The sequence below is a fragment of the Artemia sp. Qi Xiang Cuo genome, chromosome 16 (genome assembly GCF_049724085.1).
Source record: "Artemia sp. Qi Xiang Cuo chromosome 16, ASM4972408v1, whole genome shotgun sequence".
Taxonomy (NCBI): domain Eukaryota; kingdom Metazoa; phylum Arthropoda; class Branchiopoda; order Anostraca; family Artemiidae; genus Artemia; species Artemia sp. Qi Xiang Cuo.
The window spans coordinates 35,925,054-35,952,754 of NC_142809.1; the positions used below are offsets into that span (position 1 = coordinate 35,925,054).

General features: G+C 34.8%; 1 protein-coding gene across 2 annotated transcripts; it reads left to right on the plus strand.

The window, feature by feature from the left end:
- Positions 1–27,083, plus strand: LOC148942846 (intermembrane lipid transfer protein Vps13D-like). 2 transcript variants are annotated; one of them, XM_089102724.1, is made up of 5 exons: positions 1–133; positions 4,819–4,959; positions 15,899–16,024; positions 20,095–20,221; positions 26,864–27,083. In XM_089102724.1, exons 1-5 carry the CDS (start codon positions 81–83, stop codon positions 26,948–26,950), a joined length of 534 nt encoding a protein of 177 aa, XP_088958850.1. In that variant the 5' UTR covers positions 1–80; the 3' UTR covers positions 26,951–27,083. The 2 variants fall into 2 exon arrangements, with proteins under 2 accessions (XP_088958850.1, XP_088958851.1); XM_089102725.1 differs by lacking the exon at positions 26,864–27,083 and adding an exon at positions 25,412–25,603.
- The last annotated feature ends 618 nt before the right edge of the window (positions 27,084–27,701 follow it).

Below are 27,701 nucleotides of genomic sequence, written 5' to 3' on the forward strand. Positions count from 1 at the left end.
ATATCAATTCTTTAATTTAGGGAGCTATTACTGGCCTTGGACGTGGGATCGTTGGTACAGTTGCAAAACCAACAATTGGAATGCTAGATCTGGCCGCTGGAACGGCTGCAGCTATTAGGAATTCTAGTCGAAGGTCAGTTCCTCCCCTAACTTATATATATATATATATATATATATATATATATATATATATATATATATATATATATATATATATATATATATATATATATATATATAATATATATATATTCTTTTTTAATAGTTCTATTTTAGTTCCTGAATCAAATGGCTGGTTCAACATTGTTCTGACGATTATAAATATCAAATTTGACCTTTTATTACTTAATTTTTTTGTTTATCAAATTGTATTGTATTGCGTGTATATTAGCCAAGAATACTGTGCTTTAAACTTTTTTTTATTGTAATTACCTATTACTTGATAAATTATAGGAAACGACTTATAGCCACTTAGTTCATAGGCTCGAATGAAATAGGGTCTTTGAAATTGTGGGGATCGGCGGTTCCCCTGTACCTGAGTTTTTCTGGGATTTTCTGATTTTACCGTAGAGAAAATTCGTTCTCCGATTTATCCCCGAAAATTAACGTTAATAAAATTGAATAATTTGTTTTTTGTGTTACCATTAGTGTATTTACGAACTAATTAACACATAAAATTAAAGTTTAGGGTGGCTTTGGAATAATGACATCTGATAAACAATAAAACTCATATTCGTAGATTGAAAATACAGAAATCGACGCAATTACGTACAAAATTGGAAGTACTATATAGGAACTATTAATGAATATGTAATAATTGAAACAGAAATATTTTTCTTTTTTAAATCATCAGTACTTAGACTATACATATTTTACTGCGCTCTCGCTTTATCGGTTTCGTTTATTCAACAAAAAAGTTTTGTTTTATATCAAACAGTTCGTGGGAACGAACCGTTAGTAACGAGTGACTCGGCCCAAGGGTAACTGAAACTCTAAAAAACGAAATCTTTATAACAACTAATTAATTAAAGTCTTGGCTTTTTAAGCTGACTCCAAATATATAAAGCTCGTTAAGTTTAATGTTATCCATCGAAAGCGTGTATGGAGCCAGAGGAAATTTGCCCGATTTTTTTAAAGGTGGAAGCACCCCCAAAAAGTCGGGGTGATCTGAATGAAAATCATGTCACTATATTCCGCATACTAGGAAACCTTTCTGTAGAGGTTTCAAGCTCCTATCTACAAAAATATAGAATTTTGTATTTTTTTGCCTGACTTTTCAAGTTTTGTAAAGTTTTATAGTCCTGTAATGATTTACAGTTCTGTAAAGTTTTTTTTTGTACTAATGTTGTCTAATATTACCAAGCAAAATCATAGAGCTAAGTCTAGCCTATACACCTGCCTATTTTTCTTTTTTTTTTTGAATATAACGTATTTTAGACATTTTCTTAAAAAAATTATAAAAAATAAAATTTAGAATATGGATAAATACTTTTATTATAAAGTGAGAATAAAAATCACAAAGTTTGCTGGTTATTTCGATCAAATATACAGTGAACGTCATTCTGGTGATGACGGTCACTGTCCATGTGACCGAAATATCCAGTATATTTTGTGATAGCTATTGCCGCTGTCTAATCAATTGATTTATCCCTATTCGAACTTTTATTTATCGCCAAGGCAAGCCAGTGTGGTCTTCGAAATTATCTAAAAAATTATCATAAATAACAACGAAAGAAAGTACATTACTTATGACAAGGGGGGTCGAACTTCGGTCACTGTTGCTGCTGGGCGTGGCTTTATCCATTCCGCTGTCACAAGTTAATTATTTTGGATATTTAGATAATACACGAAATGGATACGGAAGAGAAGCAGTTCATCTTGAGAAAAATGGAGTGATAAAATAGCTGTATAGGGTAGGGAACTGTAAGTTGTCAATTCAGAGTTCTTGGAAACGACAATCTCAATGGTGTATCTTACATTTTAAATTGACGTAGTTTTCGAGAGCTTTCGTGCTCTTTGTTTGAAATTCTCCAAAATTTGCCCGCCTTGTGGTTTGACATACTTCTTCACAACGTTCTGCTACTACTTGATCTGGGCTCCCATTTTTTTTTTCATGAGGAAGAAGGCACTGTAGTAAGGACTTGGTGTATTAGGGTTCCTCTGGGTGTCGTATACTCGTATTACACGGCCAAACCACTTCAGACGTCTTTTCTTTATTATATTTGACACAATAAGTGTTGTGAAGTGTATTTTATGGTATTTGGGTGTTTTAGTCGTAGATGCCTTTATTCTCCCTTTATAGGGGAGATAAACTCTGGCCCTAAGGTAATTAAACTTTGGTAGCGTGCCTTAGGCTATGACCGAACTAATGAGGCGTACCGACTGGGTATGTTCGAAGGGCTAAAGGTAGATCGTAGAGAGGTTGTCTAAAATACAATACTTTTATTCAATTTACATATAATAATTACAGATATAGATATTCTACTGGGACTGGCTGTCCCAAGTAGACCACAAGTCCCAGAAACTACAATAATATATAATAAGATACAGACACTTAAAATGATCCGACTAGATCCCAAGGCATTTCTAACGAGAAAATAAACGGGCAGAGATTCGCCCTGCAAGTCAAAAAGTCTCTCTTCAGTCTCAAAAATCTGGGTATATATATGAAAAACTAACCACGTCCTTTCGGTACATTGACGCATTTAGCCAGGAAATTGGTTATTGAGCAAGTTCCCTCCAAGCTTACACATTCCACGATTTGTATCTTTATCTTAAAAAGTGGTATTTTGAAACTTTGTTTTTGCGTCTTAACATATTTTTACTCAATTAATAATTAACTAAATTAAAAAGCTTTACCACATAAGTTTAGTCTGCATATGTTCTTGAGCTCGTGGTTGCTGGTCCGTTATGACTGTCTGATGTAGCAAATAGCTCCTTGGCATTTCCGGTCTTGATCGTCTAGTTTTCGTTCTTCCTCTGCCTTTAGTTACCAGGTCTCATATCAGCATAAATGTATAGAGTGTGCGCATGTCGAGTTTTGTTTTGTGCTCAATTTCTCTTTTAAACCAAAGGGTTTTGCGCAGTTGCCCGAAAGCACACCAGGATTTGCTGAACTGAGCTTGGACCAAGCATTCGATGTTTCCCCCTTAGCATCCATAAGTGCTCCCAGATATTTGACGTCTTTGACTCTGTCAATAAATACCCTATTTAAATGTATAAAAGAGTTTTTAAGGTGTGGCGACATTTCTTGTTGTATCGTCGGAATTCGGTTCACCGATGGTTCCCCAGGCCTTTGATTGTTTACAGAGATCGTTGCCCATGTCTGGATATTCCGCCTTTTCTGAGTTGTCTTGCTATAGAAGATCCTCCCACGATGGTTTTCTGCTTCACTATGCAATTTAACCCAATGCTGGGAGAAGGTTTATAACTCACGGTACACGCCGATATGCAGGTGGGCATGCATTGAGTGTACATACCAAGAGCCTTCCTCCTCCTCCGCCTGTATTTAATTCTTCCGGTAAAGGGTGTCTCAGTTTCAAGGGCATTTTCCAGGTGGGTTCATCGGTTTGAACCCCCCCCCCCCCCCGAAATGTTTGTCTGACTCGTAAAAACGCAACAAAACACGGATATCAACAAATTTTGTATGCATTTTTTTAGTTTTTTTGTGTCCCTCCCCCCCCCGAATATTTTTTTTGGGGTAAAGCCCTCTCCGAAAAAAAATCCTGGTTACGGCCTAGCTAGGTTCTATTATGGACCCACATGGACTAGGCTTCGCTTTGGTCTCCATTTATTTCTCAAAGCAAGTACTGTACAGATTTGTAGGAAGAACCTATCTGCCACCTAGGGACGTGCTAGGTGGCCTGGGGAAGACCCCTATTGAGAAGGTGACTCAGCAGGTGGTCACTTTCTTGTGACCGAATTTTATGAAGGTGACGTCTTGTAATGTTACTACGACCTCATTAATACAGATTAATACTTCAAATCTAGTACATATAAAAAAGGAAACATTCACAAGCTCGGTGTTTTTTTCTTAAATTTTAATTTTTAAATTGTTAATTATGCTGCTCAAATAAAAAAAAAAAAAAAAAAAGTACGGTAACTATAGTTTAAATTTTGATATTTAAAAAATTTCATTTTTTAAATTAAATATGATTAGTGCCATTTTTATTTTACTCTATTTATTTACTGAAGGATTTTTTATTATTAGAAAATACTGTGAATAAAATAGATAGATGTATGTGAATAAAATGTATTAATGGGTCAGGGTGTGCAGGATCATACTGCGATATGTAATTTTGAAGTGTCTGTACGTGATTAAGTAGATGTTTTTGGTGTCAGTATATGGTTTTGCCATTTTTCAGTATGTTTAGTTATTTCCCTGTTATGTTTAGCCACGCAACCTCGTAGGCTACCTTTTTTTAATAATTCCGTTTGCCTCTATTACTTAAAGGCATTACCTAAAATTAGCATTGAGTTATATACAGTAATTGGTTTAACTGAGATCATTTACTTACGTCTTTTTTGCTTCGGTAAGCTCTGATTATATAAAACGAAAAGAAAGTAATTTTTTAGGTAGTAGACAAAAAATAAAAATTTGTTTTAGGAAAGACTTTCGCTAAGCCGTCTGCAATGGAAGACTAAGAATTTTAAAAATTTGGCTAAAAAAAAATAAAAAATAAAAAATAAACTAAAGCGAAATTAAAAATAAAAGTTCTTTGAATTTTTGGCTAGGAACTGCTTAATTAACACTGAAAGAAATAGATAGTTTGATACTTTATATGAAATATCACTTCTAAAGTAATTTTTACCCTGCAGTGATAGCCAATGTAATCCAAAGGCTAAACGGACTCAGAGACTATTACAGGGTCCCGAGGGCTTACTACCAATATACAATGCTAGTGAAGCCGAGAGTCAACAGATCCTCTATGAAGTTAACCATGGTGACTTTAGCGAAACGTGAGATTTCTTTTTCTTTCTGTTTATATTAAGAGTTGGTATTTCTTTTAAGACTATTTTCTTAGCTTCCGAATATCACTGTAAATATGTCTGAATATAGGAAGTATTGGAAAAAAATTTATTCTGCTAGTACTTTCCCGCAAGGATTGTGTGGAATAACACGTTAAAGTGTAAACGAAACTGCTACTGCTACTACTACTAACAACTCACCGCGGCACCAAGCCGCCTGAGGCCAACACAGCTACGCACGCTCCTCCACCCCAATCTATTCAAAGCCTCCCTTTTTACACCCGCCCACGAAGTTTCCATTCCCTTTAAATCTTTCTTTATGACGTCCTCCCACCCCTGACGAGGACGACCTGCTTTCCTTTTAGCCCTAGATGGTTGGCCGAAAAGAAATATCTTCGGAAATCTGTCATCCTTCATCCGCACAACGTGCCCTAGCCACCTCAACCTTTCTTTCGTTATAGCCCTAGAGAGCAGTATTGAACCACATTTTTCGTATAGCCTATTGTTTGAAATACGGTCAGTCAGCCAGGTACCCAGAACAATCCTTAAGCAATTTCTCTGGAAAACATCCAGCAAATCATCATCCGCTTTTCGGAGCGTCCATGCTTCAGAGCCATATCTGACCACTGTCATCACTGTAGCTTCTAATATTCTAATCTTGGTTTGTAGACCTATCTTCCTGTTCTTCCAAACTTTTTTTTAACTGTAAAAAAACACCCTGAACCTTGGCTATTCTACTTTCAACATCTTCACTGCTCACACCATCTTTACTAATAATACTACCAAGGTAAGTGAAGCTGCCCACCAGATCGATTTTTTCATCACTCAACGTCACCTTTTCATCTTCACTTATTCCTAGCCTTAGTGACTTAGTCTTCTCAAGATTAATATTCAAGCCTATTTTTGAAACCTGAACTCTCAAAACCTCTAAAAATTCATTCGTTTTGGTAACACTTTCATCTAGGATGCATAAATCATCAGCATAATCTTAGTCCAGGAGACTTTTTCCTCTCCATTTGATTCCGTGGTCTCCCATTGCCTTTCCTGTGCTCCTTAAGACAAAGTCCATCAAAATAATCCATATAAAGGGGGATAGAACACAACCCTGCTTAAATCCTGATTTAATACAAAACCAGCTGCTAACTTCATTTCCTACCTTAACCGCAGCAGTTTTATTCTTGTACATAACACTAATCACTTTAATGTATTTGTCTAGTATACCATACAAGGATAAAACCTTTACTAAAGCTCTTGTATCAACAGAATCGAACGCTTGCTCATAATCTACAAAACTGAGGACCAAAGGTGTTTGAAAACTCGGGCATTTGTCAATTATTAGCCTAAGAGTGAAAATTTTGTCGACACATCCTCTACCTTTTCTAAAACCGCACTGTTCTTCTCTTAAAACTTTGTCTGCGGCATCTCACAGTCTAAAAAGTATCATATTACTAAGTAATTTACTACCTACAGAGACCAGACTAATGCCTCGATAATTACCACACTGACTTTTATCATCTTTCTTATAAAGTGGCTTAATTAAGGTTCTCCTGAAATCATTAGGTACTTCCCCTTTTTCAAAAATCATATTCATAATCTTCAGTAACTTATTTCTAACCACAGAGCCACCATATTTACCACCCTATCATTACCTGGAGCCTTATTATTTTTTAATCATTTTAGTGCTGTCGCTAATTCCTCCTCACAAAACAAATCTTCCTTCACATCCGAGGTATCACAAACTTTTTCATTTTCCTCTATATCTTCCTGTAACTATCTTGGTTAAGCAAATTCTCAAAATGTTCGGCCCATCTCTCTTTAGTTTTTTCCTTATCGCTAATTGCGGCCCCATTCCTATCTTTAACTGGGTCAAGTCTGGCTTAGCTACTCCCTCTCAATTTGTTAACATGACAGTACAATATTTGACTATTATGCCGTCTAGCTACATCTTCCAGACCCTCGGCAATTTTATCCATGGCCTCCACTTCACACCTCCTTAGTTCATATTTTAATGCTTTTTCCACTTTCTTTACATTCCTTTTGTTTTCATATGATCTATCACTCAGAGAATTCTTGTACAAGTCATTTCTCCTTTCTGTTAAATATAAAGCTTTTTCACTAATATTCTTAGCTGCAGTTCTAGCTTTCTTCCCTAAGACACCTTCAGTGACTTCACAAATATTTTTCTAAAATTATTCCAACCATATTCCACATTATCAAATTTTAAACTCTCAAGTTTAGTATTCAACTGTTCCTGGAAAGTTTCTCTCAAATTTTCATCCTGGAGTCTACCAACATCATAACTTCCCGGGAGGTAGCTACCCTTCCGATATTTCGGCTTTAAATTAACCCTTGACACTACTAGATGGTGATCTTTACTTTTAACATTAATAACGGCATTCCTGTATACCCTATTATCTTGTATTGATCCTGCTAGACTTCGGTTTACTATAACGTAATCAATAAGGTTTGCTGTCTTACCATCACTTGAATACAATGCTAACTTATGAGCCATTTTATGACCAAACTCAGCATTTGTTATAACTAGATTGTTATACCTGCAAAATCACAAGAGTCTGTATCCATTACTGTTTTCTTTTCCTACACCAAATTTACTTAGGCTAGGATACCATCTATCCCTATTTCTACCAACCTGGGCGTTATAATCTCCCAGCAATAACATCATATTTCTACCTTCGACCTTGTCTATTTGCTCCTGTAACTGTAAGTAGAATTCATCTGAGTCACTAGTATCTCCGTCAGTCAGGGGCGTATACTACTATAACTGATACCCTGAACTTTCTAGTCATAAAATGAGTAATTAGTATTCTATTATTAATACCTTCCCAGCCTAAAAAAGACCGAGCAGCTTCCTTATTCATCATGAGCCCTACTCCCTGTCTGTGTACCCCATCCTTCCTGCCTGAGTAAACAAATTCTATATCACCTAATTTCATGCTTCCTACCCCTGGGATATGATTTTCTGAAACTCCTAATAAATCCAGTTCGAATTGTCTGAATTCGTCAGTCAAAATGTCGATACGATAGTCATTTTTTAACGTCGTAACATTCCAAGTTCCAATTTTCATGTTCTCTAAATCATTGAAATTATTGTCGCCTCAGTAAAAGCAATGATCCCGGATACCAGTGCAGGACGGGGATCACATATCTTCTCAGGTTTACACCGAAGTGCTTAAGCCGGCTTAGAACCAAACAGCAAGAAGTCCCTGGGACCACCATGGACGGAGGATTTGTACAATCCTGGGCCCATCTTGGTCCAAACATGGTTTTCAGCACAAGGCGATGCTCTTCTATCAACAAGATTCGAAATCCTGCACAGACAATCTCAAGCCTATTACCTCCGACTCATTATATGTTCATGCCTACAAATATTATGCTACTACTGGGAAGCAGCCCATAATAGATAAATTAGCAAGGAAGAGGTTTTTCAGCCCGAAAACCCCTGTCAAAACATACAAAGCCCAGAAGAATTGTCCATTAGTCAGAATCCCGTGCAAATGCTGTGTCGTTTACTAGGCTATACTTTTCTCGATGAGCGCCACTCCTACAGTGGGAATAGAGTTGACGGTAAGGTCCCCAGTCTTGCAGGTACCCCGAAAGGGTCGAGGCAGCCCTTTGCAGAGGCTGTTGTCCATAGATCTGGACCTTACACCCTGCCGCCGTTGTCCTCCTATAGAGGATCCTCCCGTGATGGTGTTCTGCATCACCATGCAATTTAACCCATTACTGTGAGAAGGTTTGTAACTCATGGGACTTGTGGACAAACCTGTGGACCCTTTTGAGTGTAAACGAAACTCTAACAGCAATTATTATTATATAGCTAGTATGGTTCTTTAGTGGTAAACAGGTATAATAGTGAGCTAGGTATAATCGGCGTCAATTCTCGGAAATTGGATGTGGGGCTAAATTATCCCTATCATAATATAGAAGGGGTTGTTTTGTTGCCTTTTTTCAATTAAAATAAAAAAATAGGCATTTACAAAAAAAAACACCAAAAATGTTTTATTTTTTATCTGTGGAAGGGAATCTTGGATGGGGGCGAATATCCACCCCCTAGTGACGAAATCGCTAGTGAAAACGCTGGTTTGTAATGGTTTCTAATAATTTCTAAAATGAGTTATGTTTTCAATTTCAGTACGTTTTAATACTACTCTTGCCAAACATCAAATTTTGGTTTGGGCATCTTGATTCTCATATTTGAAAACCTTGTCAGGGAAATAAATTTTGTTTTGTTATTGTTAATATCATAATATGACATACTTTATTAATTTTACTTTATATTTGTATATTTTTCATTGAAAAGCAGCTTTAACTAGCGAAATATCTTTAAATGGGACCAGTGACCAAATGAACCAAACTATGCCTCTTAATCTCGTCAGTTAACCACAGTAAAGGTAATTAATTAATTTCCATCTTCGTGTTTGTATGGGTAGCGTAAAAAAAATGGGTGTAATCACACAATCTTGTCCATTATAACTTTCTGTAGTCTGTGCAGCCAAACTATACAGAATTGATTTTGCGGTATAGCGTTAACTTGTAAATCTTGGATAATAGATCCAAATAAACAACATAAAACTAAAATTCTACATTTACTCCCCATAACTCCGAGGAAACCATTTAACTTTTCCCGTATTGTGCATGAGATACTCAGTATCGATGAAACTTCATCATTAGAAAGTGAATTTTGTTTTTACGGTTAAATTGAGCGGATTTTTGTTTTTGAAGCTCAAGAAACGGCAGTCCCTAAAAATATTATAGTAGACCTGACAGAAAAACACTTAAAATCATCTGAAAGTAAATATCGTGTGATTGTTTTGGTAGCTTTGGGAGTTCTCTGTGGTGCTACACACTTTGATTGAAAACTATAAAGACACTTGGGACCTAAAATTCTATTGTCTTTTCAATCAAGTTTTGTGGCCAAACCAAATGTTCTCATTAGCTTTAAATGGTGGCTAGTCCCCTAAGAAAATGCGCATATGGGACCTTTGTTATTGTGAGCGTCACCCCGACGCTGAGGTTTGCAAAATGATTTTAAGGTATTGAATCCCCTTGAAAGAAGTCTTAGAGGTTGTGGGAGGGGCAAAAAAATTAACCTCTACTATTAAAAGAAGCAGGTTCTATACAATGTCAAAGACGGTGAAATGACGATGTTCAAGTGTTATATTTATCAAATTCTTGTTGTATATTTATTGAATATTTATTAGATTCTTAAATTCTTAAGTTGTATATTTAAAGTGTCAAAGACGGTGAAAAGACCATGTTTGATTTATATATTTATGAAGTTGTATTAACTGTGAAAATAACATGAACGTTTTTATGTCATAGTTCTTATGTTTTAGCTTAATGAATGTGTTTAAGCATATAGCATCACAAAAGAAAAAGCATAGTGGTAATAAATTTGTGAATTGATTTGGGGCCTCAACGGCTCTCTTAAATTGTATAGAACTACTCTAAAAGTAAACATTACGAAATGCACTCCTTTTGTATTTTGCATTAAACAGAGGATTTTAGTGACTAGCCACTCATTTGTAGTTGCTATTTTATATCCAATAATATTTCGGTGACAACCCCGATAAAATTGCGATAAAATCTCGAAAATTCGATGAAATTATGTTTAAATCACAGAAGTATGAAACAAATTGCAGTAAAAATCTTGGCGATTTGCACCACTTTTTTTTTTTTTTTTTTTTTTTTTTTTTTTTTTTTTTTTTTTTAAGGGGACATTAATAAGATAAAAAATTTAATTGTATATTTTAAATAAAAAGTGCACAGAAATCTAGGAACAAATACGATTCGGAAGGGGAACAGGCCCCGAAGTCCCCCCCCCCCCGCCTATGCTTACGTTCCTGAGCTAATCTTAAGTCAGATCACAAAACTGTATTTAAAAAAATTGCTCATTGAGTGAAGATAATGTTTTTAAGTATATTTAATAAAATAGTTTTCCAAATTGGCTTTTAAGAAAAGCTTGATATTTGTTTTTTTTTTCTGTTTTTTTTTTTTTTTTTTTTATATTTTTTAATAAAAGTTATAAGCCGAATTTGCCACCCCTGCCCAAAACCAAAAATTAAGTCGCCGGCCTCTAGAAAAAAATAGACAGAAAAGAAGAACAAACAAAACGAATGTTTTGCCTGCAGCAAAACAGGAAAAATCCCAGAGTAATTGATGTACAATCAATGAACTAGTCCTATCGCAGCACCAAACAGCTGACAACAATATAAAAAAGAAAACAGAAAAAAATTATTTTTTGTTTAGAAGTGAATAATCCTTTTATTGATATCTAATGCAGTTTTTGTTTAGGTTTTTGCTAAAATTTAATCTATGGGTGATTTTGTGTGACCGATTTTTAATTTTTGGTAATAGATTAATTTTCTAGGATAACGTTCTATATCAAATCAGGTTATGGACCTTCGTATTTCTGTAAATTTTCAAATTTGTGAAAATATGTCTTTTAGAATATGGCGTCCCCGACCCATTGCATAAAACCTTTAGGGAAACACGGGGTGGAACGGGGTACTATCTTTAAACTGATTTTTATTAATTAGAAGGAGTCAATATAAAAGGCTACAAAATTTTATAAAAGTACATTATATTGTTGTAAACAAAGTTTCACACTCATATTGTAAGAAGTGAACACAATTATTATTTATTTAATTAAAATATAAAAAAGTGTCAAACACTCCGTTCTCCCCCCGTATACGGGGCGGAACAGGGTGGTAGTTAAAACAGTATAACTAAGTAAAACTGTTATTTGGCTTTTCATTTATTTTGATTAAGGTAACAACTCTCTTTTAAACATATTCTTTGATCGAATTAATCAGATTATGATTAATTAAATTAATTAATTAATCTGATTAATTAAAATAAAACTATTTCAATTTGGCTTTTTCCCTTTTTCTTAAGCCAGCAAAACTAGATTAAACATATTTTTTTCATCAATTTAATGTCATTCTGAATTACAAAATTGACATACAAGGATAGCTTCATCGTCCTCGCTATCAATTCCTGCGCAGGAATTGTGAGCCCATTTTCTACATATGGAACAGGCAACCCAACCCTCAGTTGACCTTGAGTAAAACTAACAACAATATAAACATTCCCAGGCGTAAAACTCGTCAGAATCACTGCCGTAAGTTTCAGGTTGTTTCTTTATCTTCTTGTTTTTTTTTCTTGGAACTTTTTCACTCTTATTCAGGCACTTTCCTTTTGTTTTTATTGTTTCCGTTTTGTTTTCTTTCTTAAAAAGTATCTTCACTGCTCTTTCTGTCTTGGCAATCTCCTTTTCTTGTTTTTCTTTTATAGCATCCTCTAACTCATTTTTATATGGTGAATAAGTTATAACTGCAGTCTTCCCTCTCCTTCGATTCGTCCTTTTTGCACTTCCTCTGACTTTTGGAATAGGAATTAAATTTTCAGGTGAAACAATAAATGCAGTTGGAGAGTCATTCATGTCAGTTGTCATCCAAGAGCATCCAGGAGTAGCCTTGTCATCCATATTAAATTTGAACTCCTGCTGCATTTTCTTCCTCGGAAAAACTAACATCGGGGGCATGTATGATCCACTTGGAGACATGCAAATAAGGCAAGTTACGGTCTCCCCCCTTTCTGCAGAAGTTATTGCACCAACTTGTTGTTTACCCTTGCAAGCAATGATTTTTGAATGTTTATTAGGGTTCACTGAAACACCGGTTTCATCACAATTAAATATCTGCGACGCTGTAAGTTTGTGCTTATCTACCAATTGAGTGAGTAATGAAAAAAAACTATCCGCAGCCGCTCTATTAAATCCCATAGCTCTTGCACCAGATGTTGGCTCTGGCTTACGAATAGACAGACTAGGATTTCTCTTAAAAGATCCGTTGACCCAGTCTTGACCAGCTATTTCATTTTGAAATCTATGAGCTATGCCATTTCTTTGAGCTAATTGGTAAGCTAAGGTACGCCAGTCCTTCATCGTCAGACCAAATAACCGCGACTCCATAGTTTTTAACTACGTCACAAGCTCAAGTTCCTGTTCTTGGGTAAAAACGGTTTGAAATTTCCCTGCAGTTTTATCAATCAGATACTCTTTCAAGAGTAGTTTGGGGAACGTCAAACTCATTAGAAGCATTCAGGCAGCCACATCGACCAGAAATAACCGCTACAACAGCATTGCTCATCGCCTCAGTAGACCATGATTGTCGGTTTGTCTTTCTCTTATACACACGGACCATCTGAAAATAAATTAAGAAAAGGTACTGACCCAGTTTTAATGACTGGTCAGACTAAAATAGTGCGGGGTGGAATGGGGTACTTCCCCATTCCGCCCCACCCGTTCCACCCCAGGAACACGCCTTATTATTTGGAGGTTATGGCCACGCAAAAACTTCAAGTAAAGAAACAATAAGGTGACTAAAACAAAGCCAATTAAATATACTACAAGTATGACTAGCTATAGTTGTAATGCAAAGAAGCGTGTTAACCTTACCTTGATTACAAAATCAATAAAAGTTGCAATCCAACAGCAAATAACTAGAAGACAACTGGTTCTCTCATTAAACAAAAGGAAACTAAACAAACATGGATTCCGCAGTTCAGCTGTACCGAGCTGGAGTAGTTATAGCTATTGCCGCTTCGCGCAGCACCTTTCTTGTCATCTAACCCCGTTCCGCCCCTGACCCCGTTCCACCCCGTGTTCCCCTATCATTAGAAATAACTGTTGCTTCTTCAAACTGCAGAAAATAATCAGGATCAACAAAAATATATTCTGGCACAGCAGAACCATAAGCTTCTGGAGGCTTGTATGAGTTTTTAAAAATCGGGTTTTAGATGTACAAATGAAAGGCGTATGTATTTAGAAAAAACTTCATTATTTCAGGGTAGTTGGGAGGTGGCCACACTAAAAAGTTTAAGAAGCGATGCTTTAGAGTATTAATCCACAATTTTAGGGGATGTTGTTATGAAGGCACGAAGTAAACCAGATTTGTGGTTTACTTCGATGTATGATCTAACTATAATCTCATTAAAGAAAAAGTCACAATAATTGATTTGACATCTGGATTGCTTGTTCCAAAGTGGTGTAGAACTTGTCGAAAACAAGTCAGTATCAACAACAACACAATTATTGCTCGTTAACAGAATCTGCATTTCTAAGAATAAAATATAATTCCGTTGTGAATGATCCGCTGTTTCGAAGGTTTTGTTCTTAAATAACCCTGATATTAGATAAGGGTTGCTTTTTATAATACTACAAACTGACGGCCCCTTAAAACTACCAAGAGAAATTTTCTCTTAATCTATATATTCTACTCACCTACTTTTGCTATAAATTAGCCATTGCAGGCGTTTATTTTATTCTTTTCCAGGAGTTTGAATTATTTTTATTTGAATTGGATGATTTTCCATTAAATAATTTGTAATAAATAGTTCTTGCAGCATACAGATCGTGATTTTTTTAAAGCGATATACATCTGGATTCAGACGATAAGAATTTCGTTATGAATCTAAAAGCTTATAAATGAAAATAAAACTGTTTCCAAGAAACATGAGCCGGGAAAAAATATTATAATAATGACATTGTACTGATGAATAGGGAATACCGGGAAAATTCGCTGAAATGCTTCACTTGCAGTGTCTACAATTTAGGGCTACAGTGAGTGGACTTGTACCCCCTCTGGATTTCCTCCTACACTAGATTGTGACAAACATATTTTGGGGAGTATTTTCATCAAGAAATGGCTTTTTTGTATCAATACTGGAGAATGTGAAAATTCCTCTACCCCACTCCTTAGATTTGAAAAAAAAAAACAGGTCCCCTCTAAATTTTTGTGAATTGACGCCACTCCTCACATGCGTAGTTAAAATCATTAGTTAGTAATGTGAATACGTTGAAGATTTTAAATGTAGAGCAACCGTAATGCATTTTTTTTTTCGATGCTGAAAAAGGTTTGGTAGAAAAGTCTTATAACCTAGTTTAAGAAAATAGAAGTCATGTATTAACATTTGATAGGCATGGTTTTGAAACCTGGGCGCTTCCAAAAGTTAGGGAAGATATGCGTTCCCTTGAGGAATTATAAGAAGATACTTTAAAGAATCCTCTTTATAATGGATGTTGTGGCCTGTTTTAGTGAGTCAAATTACAAATTCTTAGTAGTACTATGTAGAGTCTTATAAATGTTTTTTTTTCTTTGTTTTCCTATCTACAAGTTAAAATTTTGTTTTTTTCTTTTAAGATTTAGTCTAATTATTTAGAATAATATAAATTTTTACCACCCACCGTGGCTACTAACAATAATATTAATTATAATAATAAATAATAAAGCATTTTTAACATCTATAAATATTAAAAAAAACAAAAACGGAGTAACAAAAAAAACTAAAAATATAAATAAAACCACCCATATAAAGAAAAACAACATATAAAGAAACAAAAAACTATTTAAAAAAATTATATTATACCATATAAAGAAAAAACTTAACATATAAAGAAACGTTTTTAAGTTTTTTTAAATGGTGACAAAAGCAGAAAAAAGGCTATGTAAGACTGTGGATAGGCATAAAGTAAAGAAAAATATTTTGAAAGCTTACCTGATAGCTTCTCAAAGGACATAATAATTATCAGTGGTTCCATATATAGCTATAATCTTCCTGTTACGATAGCGTCGAGGTAAATAAATTAAAGATTAATACAGTGACAAAAACTAGCATAGTTTTACATACAAAAAACTTGAATTCAAACCGCAGTATTTGAAGAGCAAATATTAATCCCTAACCGCTTAAAATATGAGACATGGGTCGTCAAATGAAAGAGATTGAAATTGGATCCTTACAATTATTATTTAAAATTGGCTCTTTGAACTCAGGCACATCATTGGTTATTAGCAATGATTGTCTATTTTAGGTTTTTATAGACTACTTTATCACTTCCATTTTTCAGGCTTACGAAGCTGATGACGATTAATAGTGACGAACATCCACTCTGGATTCTCCTATCTGACAGATATTTGCGATTATATTCCACAGCAGAAAACGGAAGGAATGTGTTGAAAGAGGTTGAGCTGAGGTAAAATATTCTGTTATCTAGCGTCTACATTGCGCATGTTCTCCTTTCTCCCTCCCTTAGAAAAGTCATAGTAAGACATATATGTAGGCTATATATATATATATATATATATATATATATATATATATATATATATATATATATATATATATATATATATATATATATATATATATATATATATATATATATATATATATATATATATATATATATATATATATATATACATATTAAACCTCTATGCCTTCCCAAGGCTAGAACATAATTTGCACTTTACTGGAAAAAATATAAATGTTTTGACTTTTATAACTTAAAAAAATCAAATAATATTAACATTTTGATTACTAAATATCAGTATATGTATATTAAACTGACAAAGCACATTCATTTGTATTTTATTTCAGTAAAGTGCAAATGATGTTCTGGCCTTAGGAAGGCATAGGGGTTTTGAAACCAACTTATGTTAATTTTTGCTTGTTTTGAGTTTGACTCGGTTATTTATCGCAATTTCTGTTCGTTTTGGGTTTCGTTTATTTATCGATGCTGATTTGTGGTAGTTTCACGCTTGGTAGATTATTTGATTTTATTTTTACTCATTTTTTGTTTAATGGAGTTTTACTTTTCTTTGAAAAAATTATTTTGTGGAAAAAGTTTTTTGAATTAATTTCTGTTCGTTTTACATTGACATAGTCTTTTCAGTTAAAAAGAAAATAATACTTTAAATCTTTTTGTTTTTTTTAAGACTTTATAGTTTGGCCTGCTATTTGTATACTGGAGAAAGAATTTCAGAAATTTTTAACAACATACACCCTTTTAAAAATCTGGACACAAATAGTAGTTTCATACCTCCTCTAGATGACCTGAAATGGAAAACTTGATACTATTTGCAAAATAATCTGTTTACTTTCTTTGATAGCTTGGTTACACTTGCGCTATTTTGATTTGGTTAAATTTTAAGAGCAGAAGTAGCCCCAAAAGTTTGAACATGATACCCTCAGTCGTTCTTGGGATACCGCTGAGATGAGTTATTGGGAATTAGCATAAATACAGTGCATTTTGATTTAATCTTAAGGCAACATTTATTTTTTAAACATAAGGGTAAAAGGGTTGGGGGGGCTGGGGAGGGGATTAGTTGCCCTCCAATCACTTTCGACTATTAAAAAGGGCACCAGCCCTTTCTATTTTCAATCGAATGAGCCCTTTTCTAAGTTCTTGCGACAACTCCTTCGATATGAAGTGCCCTGGTCTAAACAAAAAAAAAAAATAATACATTATACCCACATCGATCTTTACTATAAAAATGTCAAGCCTTCCAATCCCTTTTGACTATTAAAAAAGGGCACTAGGCCTTTCGATTTTCAATCGAATGAGCCCTTTTTGAGTTTCTACGACAACGCTTTCTAAAACACCTTATATGCGCCCAGGGCATAAATTACAACTCTTACCCTAAGGGCTGTGAGGGTGGTTGTCATCCTCTAAGACCTAATGTCCAGAACTTTCAACTACGTTACACAAAATAACTATCTCAACATTTTGATTGGATGGGTCTGGTAAAATGGTGGGCGTGAGAGGGGCGTTAGTATTTCTCCAATCACTTACAACTATTAAAAAAGGCACTAGCCCTGTAAATGTCCTATCGAATGAGCCCTTTTGCACTTACAAGGGCAGCGCGTACAATAAACACCATCTAGACCCCCCCGCAATAACGTACACTCCTTGTCCGGCAAGCTGGGGGGAGGGGGGTTGTCAGTCTCAAAGACCTAAGGGCCAGAATTTTCTACTCTGTCAAACACAAGTGCTATCTGACCCGTTTGAGGCGAGGTGTGTGGGGGAAGGGGGGGGGTGAGAGGGGGGTTAGTTACATTCCAATCAGTTTTTACTATTAAAAAGGGCTCTAGCCCTCTCAATTTCCAATTGAATGAGACTCTTTTGAAGTTTTTACGACAACTCTATCTATAAAAAACCTTGTGCCCCCAGGGCATAACTTACTGGGGGCTCTGGGGGGTTTGTCATCCTTAAATACATAATTTCCATAACTTTCAACTACGTTGAACAAAATGACTATCTATAAACTTTGATTGAATGTTCTCAGGGAAATGGTGGGCGTGAGAGAGGGGTTAGTTACTCTCCACTCACTTTCGACTATTAAGAAGGGCAATTTCAATTTCCAATCAAATAAGCCCCTTTTGAAATTTCTACAACAACTTTCTATATAAACCTTATATGCAACTCAGGGCATAACTTACAACCCTTGCACTGAGGGCTCTGACGGGGTTATCATCCTAAAAGACCTAATTTCTAGAACTTTCAACTACGTTGAAAAAAATGGATATCTCAAAATTTTGATTTGATGTGTTTGGGAAAATGGTGGGCGTGAGAGGGGCGTTAGTCGTTCTCCAATCACTTTCAACTACTAAAAAAGGCACTAGTCCTTTCAATTTCCAATTGAATGAGCCCTTTTGAAGTTTCTACGACAACGCTTTCAGTAAAAACCTTATATGCCTCCAGGGCATAACTTACATCCCTTATCCTGAGGGCTGTGGGGGGGGGGGTTGTAGGGGGGTGAAACCATAATTAACAAAAGTCCAAAAATTTTAAATCAGTTTAATTAATTTGCTATCTAAAAATTTTGTTTGGTTGTGTTGGGGGGAAGGGTGGGTTTGAGAGGCGGGTTAGTTGCCCTCAAATCGCTTTCGACTACTAAAACGACACTAGCTCTTTGAATTTCCAATCGAATGAACCCTTTTTCAAGTTTCTACGACAAAGATTTGAATAAAAACCTTATGTGCCCCCAGGGCCTAACTTATCACCTTTGCCCTGAAGACTCTTGGGGGAGTGTCCTGCTCAAATATATAATTTCCTGAACTTTAAACTGCGTGTAATAAAATTGTCATTTCAAAATTTTGATTGGATGTGTTTGGGGAAATGGATGGCGTGGAAGAGGTGTGCGGAGCCTTCCAAACAATTTCGCCACCCCGGGCCCGGCGGGCTGTGGGGGGGGATGTCAACGTCAAAGACCTAATTTCCAGAACTTAAAACTACGTTGACTAAAATGGCTATCTCAAAATTTTGATGGGAAGTGGTTGGGGAAAAGGTGGGTATGAGAGGGGGGTGAGTTGCCTCCAATCACTTTCGACCATTAAATAGGGCACTAGCCTCTTTGAATTTCCAATCGAATGAGCCTCTTTTGAAGTTTTTACGACAACACCTTCTATAAAAACCTTATATGCCCCCAGGGCATAACTTACAACCTTGCCCTGAAGGCTGTGGGGGAGTGTCCTCCCCAAAAACATAATTTCCAACTGGAAATCAACTACGCTGAACAAAATGGCTATCTCAAAATTTTGATTGGATGTGTTTGGGGACATGGTGGGCGTGGAAGGGGTGCTAGTTGCCTTCCAATCACTTTTGACTATTAAAAAGGGCGTTCTTCGTTCTTTACTTAGGCAGCGCTTTTGTGCTGCCTATGATAATAAAAATATAGAGGCAGTTAATAGCGTCTGTAAAAACTTAGACCCTAGCTACCTCTACGAAGAAATACTTTCTGTCAAGACCGACAGAATGTGTGTTATCGCTTTTTTTAGTGTTTTCTTTCTATCTCTAAGTGTTATTTTTTTTACACGTTGAAAAGCATGTCCTGCAACGCAGTCCTAAACTCTCAGGATATGCTGAGGTTTTATGGTTCGTTTTAATTTATGGTCTGCGATTTGTAACTGTCTGTGATATAAAAAACATCCAATTATAAAAACAAAATTGTTTCTGTATTACAAGAAAACTATGTTCTTTTTCTATATTTGCACCAAAAATAGAAATGTTCATTCATTATGATTTAAAATCTTTTTTTTATGAAGATCTAAGATAAATAATAAATATATTTTGCTACGTGTATCGTATCAATAGACACATATATGGTATTTTAACTTGGCATATCTAGAGGTTGGTATTAGAAAAAGTACACTGTCGTCTCGATTATGTTCATACAAGATGCTACTCATTGCATCTCTCTTGTGTGAGAAACTTTGTGCTGCAATACTTTCGTCAAGTTCAATAATGTTTTACTTTTTTAGTTCGATTAAGAGCGTTTTCCATAGCGGACGAAATTCCATAGAAGTAGAAGAGATTTTAAGTGATGGCAACAATTCACCCCGTCAATCGATTTTTGTCATTAAATGCGCACCGGATATTGTCAAAAATGTGAGTTATTAGTTTACTTCAATGCATACTTAATCGTAGCCATTTGGTCTTAATCAAAACTCATTAAACGGTTTATAATAAAAAAAATAATAATGATAAACCCTTAAGTAAAGAGCAACCTATGTCAATAGTAACCGAAACTCTAAAAGAAGAAATTTTGACAACTGTATCAAACGATGCTTTTTATGGCGATTCCAAATATATAGAAATTATTAAGCTGAAGGTCACACGTTGAAACTAATTATTATAGGACTGTTGTAAAACTAGTCCTGTAATCCTGTTGAATGTTTTATCGTCAAATTCGGCATTTTCCAAAATGTAAGAGCGAGGCTCTCAATCTCCTGTCTAAAAAAAACGCAAAATTTGTTTTGTTCACGATTTTTCCTGAGGTTAAGGATGCATGTTTGTTTATTTGTTAAGTGTTTTTTTGTTTTTTTTTTATGGGGATGATCCCGCCGAACCATTAGTCGTATAATGTATATCAAAAGTGGACATTTAACAATAATTGAAAGTTCTAGAGGTCTTAAGGAAATTTTTTTTTTTTTCAAAAAAAGGGATTGTGCCACAGCTAAGCGATAATTTTTTCATTTTACTGTGAAAGACAAAAATTTGGCTCTGAGCCAAACACTGTTGCGTGGAAATTGTGAGATAGTCAGTTCATTTAGAATCATTAGGGAACTGCTTATATAGCTTCTTGGTTTCAAAGCCTCTAATGCCGTGCAGTGTTGCATTCGTCCGTATTAATGCATGTAGCCCATGCAAAGTAAGCAGTTAGCGTAGAAAATTATCCTTAAGTTTCATTTGATTGATCGGATTCATTTATTATAAAGGGGAGGTCAGTGGCTGTTCGTGTCGGAGGGGGTTCGGCTCTAATGTGTATCAAAAAGGGCTTTTGAGACCCAAACTTTCTAACTTCCAGTCAGAGGTGTTTAAGATAAATGGAAGGGCTGGAGAATTACCCCTATCCCTTATGTGCTTAACTGCGCAGAAGATATAGGATCTTTCCCTGAAGAAATTCACTAAAAAACGGAGGCTGTGGCCCGAAAAGTATTTTGAATTTTCGTCTTCCCCTTTCCTCTTCCCCTAGTAGCTCTAGGGCTATGGAGTTTCCCCTCCATAGCTCCCCATGGAGCTATGGAGCTATTTTAAATGGTGCGATTTTGGGGCAGTACAACAATAAGAGTTGAACATAAACAGTAGGGAGTTGAGGAGCTTGAGTACCCATAATATTTGAATACAGCTTTGGGAATGATATTTAAAACGATTGGAAACTAAACTTTCCGATTCAAAACGTTTAGGATATTAAATGGTAATTAAAGAACGACCTTTGCTAGTAGACATGAAAACTCTAAAAAACTGAATTTATTAATTTTAAAGTTACCCGTCAAGAGCTACCAGAATATTACTAGAGTTATTGATTATAAGGATATTTGCACAGTTCTAAGGAAAAGGAGAAATACGCAAAAAAATGGTTGCTCTGAAATTTGATGAACCCAAGAGGGCTTCAACCTGCTACCCTAAAAAAATTCGAAATATTGTGTTCTTCCCGACAAGAATTGTCACAGAAATTTGCCTTTTTTCAGAAGTGATTGTATGAAACCAGTGGTTGTAGAATTTCGGAAAATTGCTCACTCGGACAGAACTTGAATTTTCTAGTGCTCTTTCAAGTAGAAAATGAGAACATGCCTTAGGAAAGTGCAACTCTGCCTTTTTCGGCGGAAAAAAGTATTGTCCCAAATAGGGCGAAAACATTGTCGAACAAAATTCTGAGATTCTGAGCTAATTGGCCTGGCACCATTAAAAAGCTAATTCTACAACCAATGAGTTTCAGGAGCCATACTGCTTTATGGTGAAGTGTTTTTGCCTAAGCATATGTGTTCTCCGTGCGAAATTTACCGTTATTATTGACTGTTTATTCGCGAATGATAACAGTTTTGCTTTCTTGTATAGCTACCTTCGAGTTATTAGGACGAAGAGTAACTAAAGCTTGAAAAACTATATTGTTCATGTCTAATGTTGGATTTTCCATCAAAGCTCCTTCAGACGAATATATAGGGGGAAGTAACGTTCGATCTTTGTTTATTCTTGGGGGTTAGGACTAAGCTTTCAATCTGGGTGACAAGACGGAGAGGGAGTGTTGACAGGTCCCCTCAAACAGATGTACCAGTTTCAAAGATCAAAACATGGTTATAAAGTTGAACTTCAGCGCAAAGAGACTATGAGACGGGTAGCAACCTGATTCATATTTAGAAAAAAAAATGCTTATTCCCCGAGTTAAGTAAATTCTCCAAATTTAGTGCTTTTTCTCCAAGTGTTGTTATATGGAAGTTGAACTATAGTGTAAACTGTAGGAGTGTAAACTTGTAAAAAATTTTTTTTTTTTTACTATGAAAGCAAAGAGCAATATTAAAAATTAAAATGATTAAAAATTAGTTTATTAAGGGGCAGCTACTCCCACTCTTTCAGTTCACGCTCCTCACATTAAAGTAAAACTATTTTTTTTCTCATTGCTTCAAGAACAACTGCTCCAACACAAGAGCAATGTAATAAAGAGTTCAAATTTCATCTGATGGTAATTTGGGACAGGACAGGCTGATTTGTTCTCATTCCCTTTATCCAATAGATTTTCAGTTCTAATGTTTTCAAATCAATCGCTAAATAAAATACTTGCAATTACCAACTAGCTATAAGTTTGGCCTCTGCAATCCCTGTCATGGAAGAACTAGCCGAACTGTAGCATAAAGATTGGGTGGCTGAGGGGGTTGAACTCCTCTTCACATATAATTCTGTTTGTTATAAGTTTCAATGTTGCTCTTTACTTTCACTGTAAGAAAACTCTTTCTTTTTATTTCTTAATGCAAGAAGCAAGTTTGGTGTTACCAAATTATATGAAGAATGATGGTAGATATTGAGGTTTGAACAGGGACAGACTAAAATGCAGAGAATTGCTGTTTCAGTATATGCTAATCAATTCAGCTGGATTGACAGTAGTATATGACGAATTTAACCCGAGTTCATGTAAACAATCATGGTGAAATAACACTTGTTTTAGCAACCTTTTTTTTTTGCTATAAGAAAAAGAAATACTACTGTCTAGTTGAACGTGGTTATTGATTTTTAGTCAAAATCTGTTATTTGTTATTATAAAAAAATCTTCACATTTAATTTTATTCAAAAGGAAACGCTTTTAGTAGTCTGCTTTCAAAAAGCTAAATATTAGTTTGATACTTTCGACGAAAAATACAAATGAAGACGATCTTTTTGTATGATTACGTAATTTTTTCCGTAATTTTCTGGTTATTGAATGGTTTAGCTTGTTATGTCTTTTTTGAAGCAACACTGGCTATGGCTAGTAGGGTAAAACATTCTTTCTTTACCAATGGTTCAGTAGTCATATTGTTGAACTCCATAAAGCAAAGAGAAAAAATAATGACAGTGAATACATTATGCCATTTTTTAAATGTAATTTACAAATTATATAATTGAAAAAATATCATAAGTTAAAGAAAGATTAAAAAAAATTAAAAACGATAAAACACAATCAACATTGAAAAAAAGGAAAAACGATAAAACAAAAAGTCTAAACCCTGAAACACAAAGCTACGATAATTCGAATCGAACCTACAGATGTTTCTACGGTGAATATATGAAACCTAACACGAACAGAGATTAAAATGGACAACAAGTTCAAACTGAAAAGTTTCAGATATTGCTTAGAACGAAGAATTGCTTTAATTGCTATGAATGAAACCTAAAACTAACAAAAGTGAAAATAAATAATCGAATAGAATCTAAAACAAACAGAAACTGTCACAGACAAGAGTTGGCCGCCATCCCCTCAAATCCCCTAAAGGTTGGTGTGTCATTTGTGCTTTACTAAGAAACGGTATGTATTCAGTGTTAAAACTGTGTAATTATTTTTAATTACCTTACGTTAGACCTTACGTACGTTAAATCTTCCTGTGCATCCAGAGGCACATAGGACACCGACAAGGAGTCTTCAATCTTCTTGGTATCCTGCTGTCGCCAATGTTTCTTCTCACTCGGGTTGCATGGTCATACTAAGAGAGTGAAAATTTTACTGGTATGTATGGCCTAGAGTGTTATTAGGATGACCCCTCCCCCTCGATCCTTAAGGTTGCCGTTGAAAGGTTTCCTTGGGAGTTATAAATCCCTCATTCTCAAGATATTGCCATCAGTGCTGCTGAATGATATCTGTAATATGACGCTGGTTGGTTATTTTCCAGATTTCTGCTGTTGAGACTCGATCTGTCCAATCTATGTTGAGATTCTTCGGAGACATGTATTTTTAAAGGTTAGGGTCTGACACTCTTGCTCTGCATTAAAATACAATGACTTGGCTACATATTCCAAAAGATATGGCACTACTATCGAAAATCCTCGAGTTTTACTTGAAGTAAGAAGATGTTCTATCGCTAGATAGAACGTTCTTCATACTGAAGAGAGTCAGACGTTCTTCATCCTGTTGAAAGCACCCATTTGCTAGCCTGTACGGGACGCTGCTTCTTCCTGCAGTGAGGTAGTGTTTTCAATTATGCTTCCCAGGTATTTAAATTTGACAACTTGATACAACTCGTCATCCATTGATCTCAAGTGGTAAGTTTGAAGTCAGTCTGAAGTCATTGAAGGCATTTGGTTTCATTGGCGTTGATTTTGAGCCCAACGGGTTCCGGCTTTGTGATGATCTCGTCAAAGAGTTGTTGGAGAAGTTGCTTGCAGCTCTCGAGGATAGCACTAATGACAACAATACTTTAGAGGAAAGAGGAAAGAGTTTAGAGGAAAGAATTTTTTTTTTTAAATAAGTAACTTATGCATTTGTAAATTTCAGTTTAGTCTCACCATTTTTGATGGACAGTTATTTCATCAATTCTTTCCCTTTCGATTAGATTTCTTTCAAAATTATAGTTAAATTGATGCATCAATAAAATTTTTAAACGAACATTGCAGTTTTTGAAGCAATCTGTTTGTTTTTCTGAAGCAATGTTTTGAAATGGCAAAGAATGGTTCACCAACTTATTTTGAATACATTTCGACGCAATGATTTTTAAAAAGAAAAAAAATTATCAACTAAAATTTACTGTATTTCAGACAAATATAATTTGAAGAGTTTTTAATTTTAGATGTTATATTTAAATAAGAAAAACTAATTAAAATATGTTTATTTTTCAGTAAAGCCCAAATGACACTCCTGCCTATGCGGAATTCGAAAAGGGATGGTAATCACTTGTCTGACTGATGCTAACTCTTGGGATTGACTTGATTATTCACTTTAATTTCTATTCGTTTTAAGTTTCATTCTGTCTGTCTCTGTCATATCTGTTATTTTAAGCTCAACTTGATTATCCATAGTAATTTTTGTTTTTTTTTTGTTTAATTTATTCATTCATTATAATTTTTGTCTTTAAATTAATTTAATAAATAAATCTGTAAAATAAAAACGGGTATATGGTTAGTATTAAGAAAAGAGAAACAATAAAACTAATATTTCGCCCTTATAAAACAAGGTGTCTTCTGTTTATATAAAAAACGACATAAAGAAATAAGCAACTAGAAACTAAAACTAAAATAATATAAATGAAAATGTATATAAAACTAAATCAGCCTAACTGATATATATATATATATATATATATATATATATATATATATATATATATATATATATATATATATATATATATATATATATATATATATATATATATATATATATATATATATATATATATATATATATATATATATATAATTAATAATCAATTATTCAATAATCGATGAAATCGACTTTAAATCATTTATTTGAGTAAATTTAAGTGTAATTTAAATTTTTTCAAGTTTGCAAGATTGAGATATTGGGAAAACATTGTAGTGCTCACACTCTAAAACAGAGTATTTGAAATTTGTTTGTCATAGAGTGTAATAATAAATAGTCTATTTAAGAATCTAGTGATAAACAACAGGATAATAGTTCACACAAGTGCAAAGGTAATAAGAAAAAATGGTGAATAGTGAGGTTTTTATAGATCAGGAAGGTTTTCTGAGGTGTCACAGGGTTAAAATTAGAGCGTTTACTATTTTTTTGCGCTGTCAAATAGATGCATTTAAAAATTAACTTTAAGAACGACGGAAAGGTGCAAATTTATGATAATATAATATGACCAGTTTTCTAAGGTGCTACCAAAGGGAAAAAGATGGCTTAAATCTTTGACGTGCTATGCAACTGTAGCTTGTTTAAACCTGATTGGCTATTAAACCTTGTGTGTGCAACTTTCGGTCAGTAAAAAGATGGAAAGCTAAATTCACCTGAATGCTTCGCCTTCGTGAAATTTTAAACCACCAGAAAGAATACAAGTTTCTTAGTCATAAAATTCCCATTTAAAGGAAATAGGAACTTCCTGGGAGGGTGTAAAAAGGGAGGCTTTGAAAAAGACTGGGATGGAGGAGGAGCGTGCGTAGCTGTGTTGGCCTCAGGTGGCTTGTTGCTGCGGGGAGTTGTTAGTAGTAGTAGTAGTAGTTGGCTTCTTTGTTTATCTCTGGTTTTTGTTTTAAGGGAAAAAAAAATCTTTCTCTTACCATCATATTTAACATCTAATTTTTGTACTGGAACTTATTTTCATTTAGGTTATTGAAGAGATTCAGTACTCGAAAAGTGTCTTTGATGAAAATCGGCACCAGTTGCCACCCGTTAAGCAGAAACCTGAAAGCTAACTGTGATGATAAGTATAGTTCAATTCCAGTACTTTACGAATTACCTCTTTAGTCGGTTTTTACTAATTAGTTTTGTTCGATAATTTGTTTTGTGTCTGTTCATCTTTTGATAAGAAATATATTTTGTGTTGCAGTTTAAGGATCTAATGTTATCAAGATGTAGGATGTAGGAACGCATGCGTAGACATACACTTACTTGTATGCGCACACACGCGTGCACACACTGCCCCTCTCTTATTATTTCTTCTACTGCTTGTAAGTATAAAAGCTGAGTAGTTTATTGCAAAGGTAGTTTTGAACTAAAATTCTTTTCATAATTAACTCAAATTAAATCGCCAGTCCCTGCTATCTTGATGACTCCCCTCTTTCCCCTTTATATTGTTTATTTCTAGATAATTATTCAATATCAGCCAAAGATTTCTTTGGGGGAAACTAAAGATCACCATTATTTTCAAAGTTTTTATGAATGTTGTACCAATGTTTGTAGCCTTTTCTTCCTTCTACTAGGCTCATAAAAGCGTTGTACAAGCAAAATACAGGACATATGACACCGTATCCAGAGACGCTTCAAGGCTTGCTTTGTCGCAGAAATAAGCATTAGAAAACGTTAACTTCCAAGTCGAAGTTCTTGAAACGGCTTCCTTGCAGCTAGAACAATTTGTGTCAAATGCCTTGTATCCTATACATCTAAATGAATGACGTGTATTTTCTTACACAATCTTTACCCAAACTTTTTTCCAACCATCAATTT

Excerpts from the sequence above, each read along its gene's own strand:
- LOC148942846 (XM_089102724.1), top strand. The coding sequence starts at position 81 with ATGCTAGATCTGGCCGCTGGAACGGCTGCAGCTATTAGGAATTCTAGT. Across the intron at positions 16,025-20,094 it reads TTGAAAGAGGTTGAGCTGAG|TTCGATTAAGAGCGTTTTCC; the intron begins GTAAAATATTCT and ends TTACTTTTTTAG. Across the intron at positions 20,222-26,863 it reads CACCGGATATTGTCAAAAAT|GTTATTGAAGAGATTCAGTA; the intron begins GTGAGTTATTAG and ends ATTTTCATTTAG.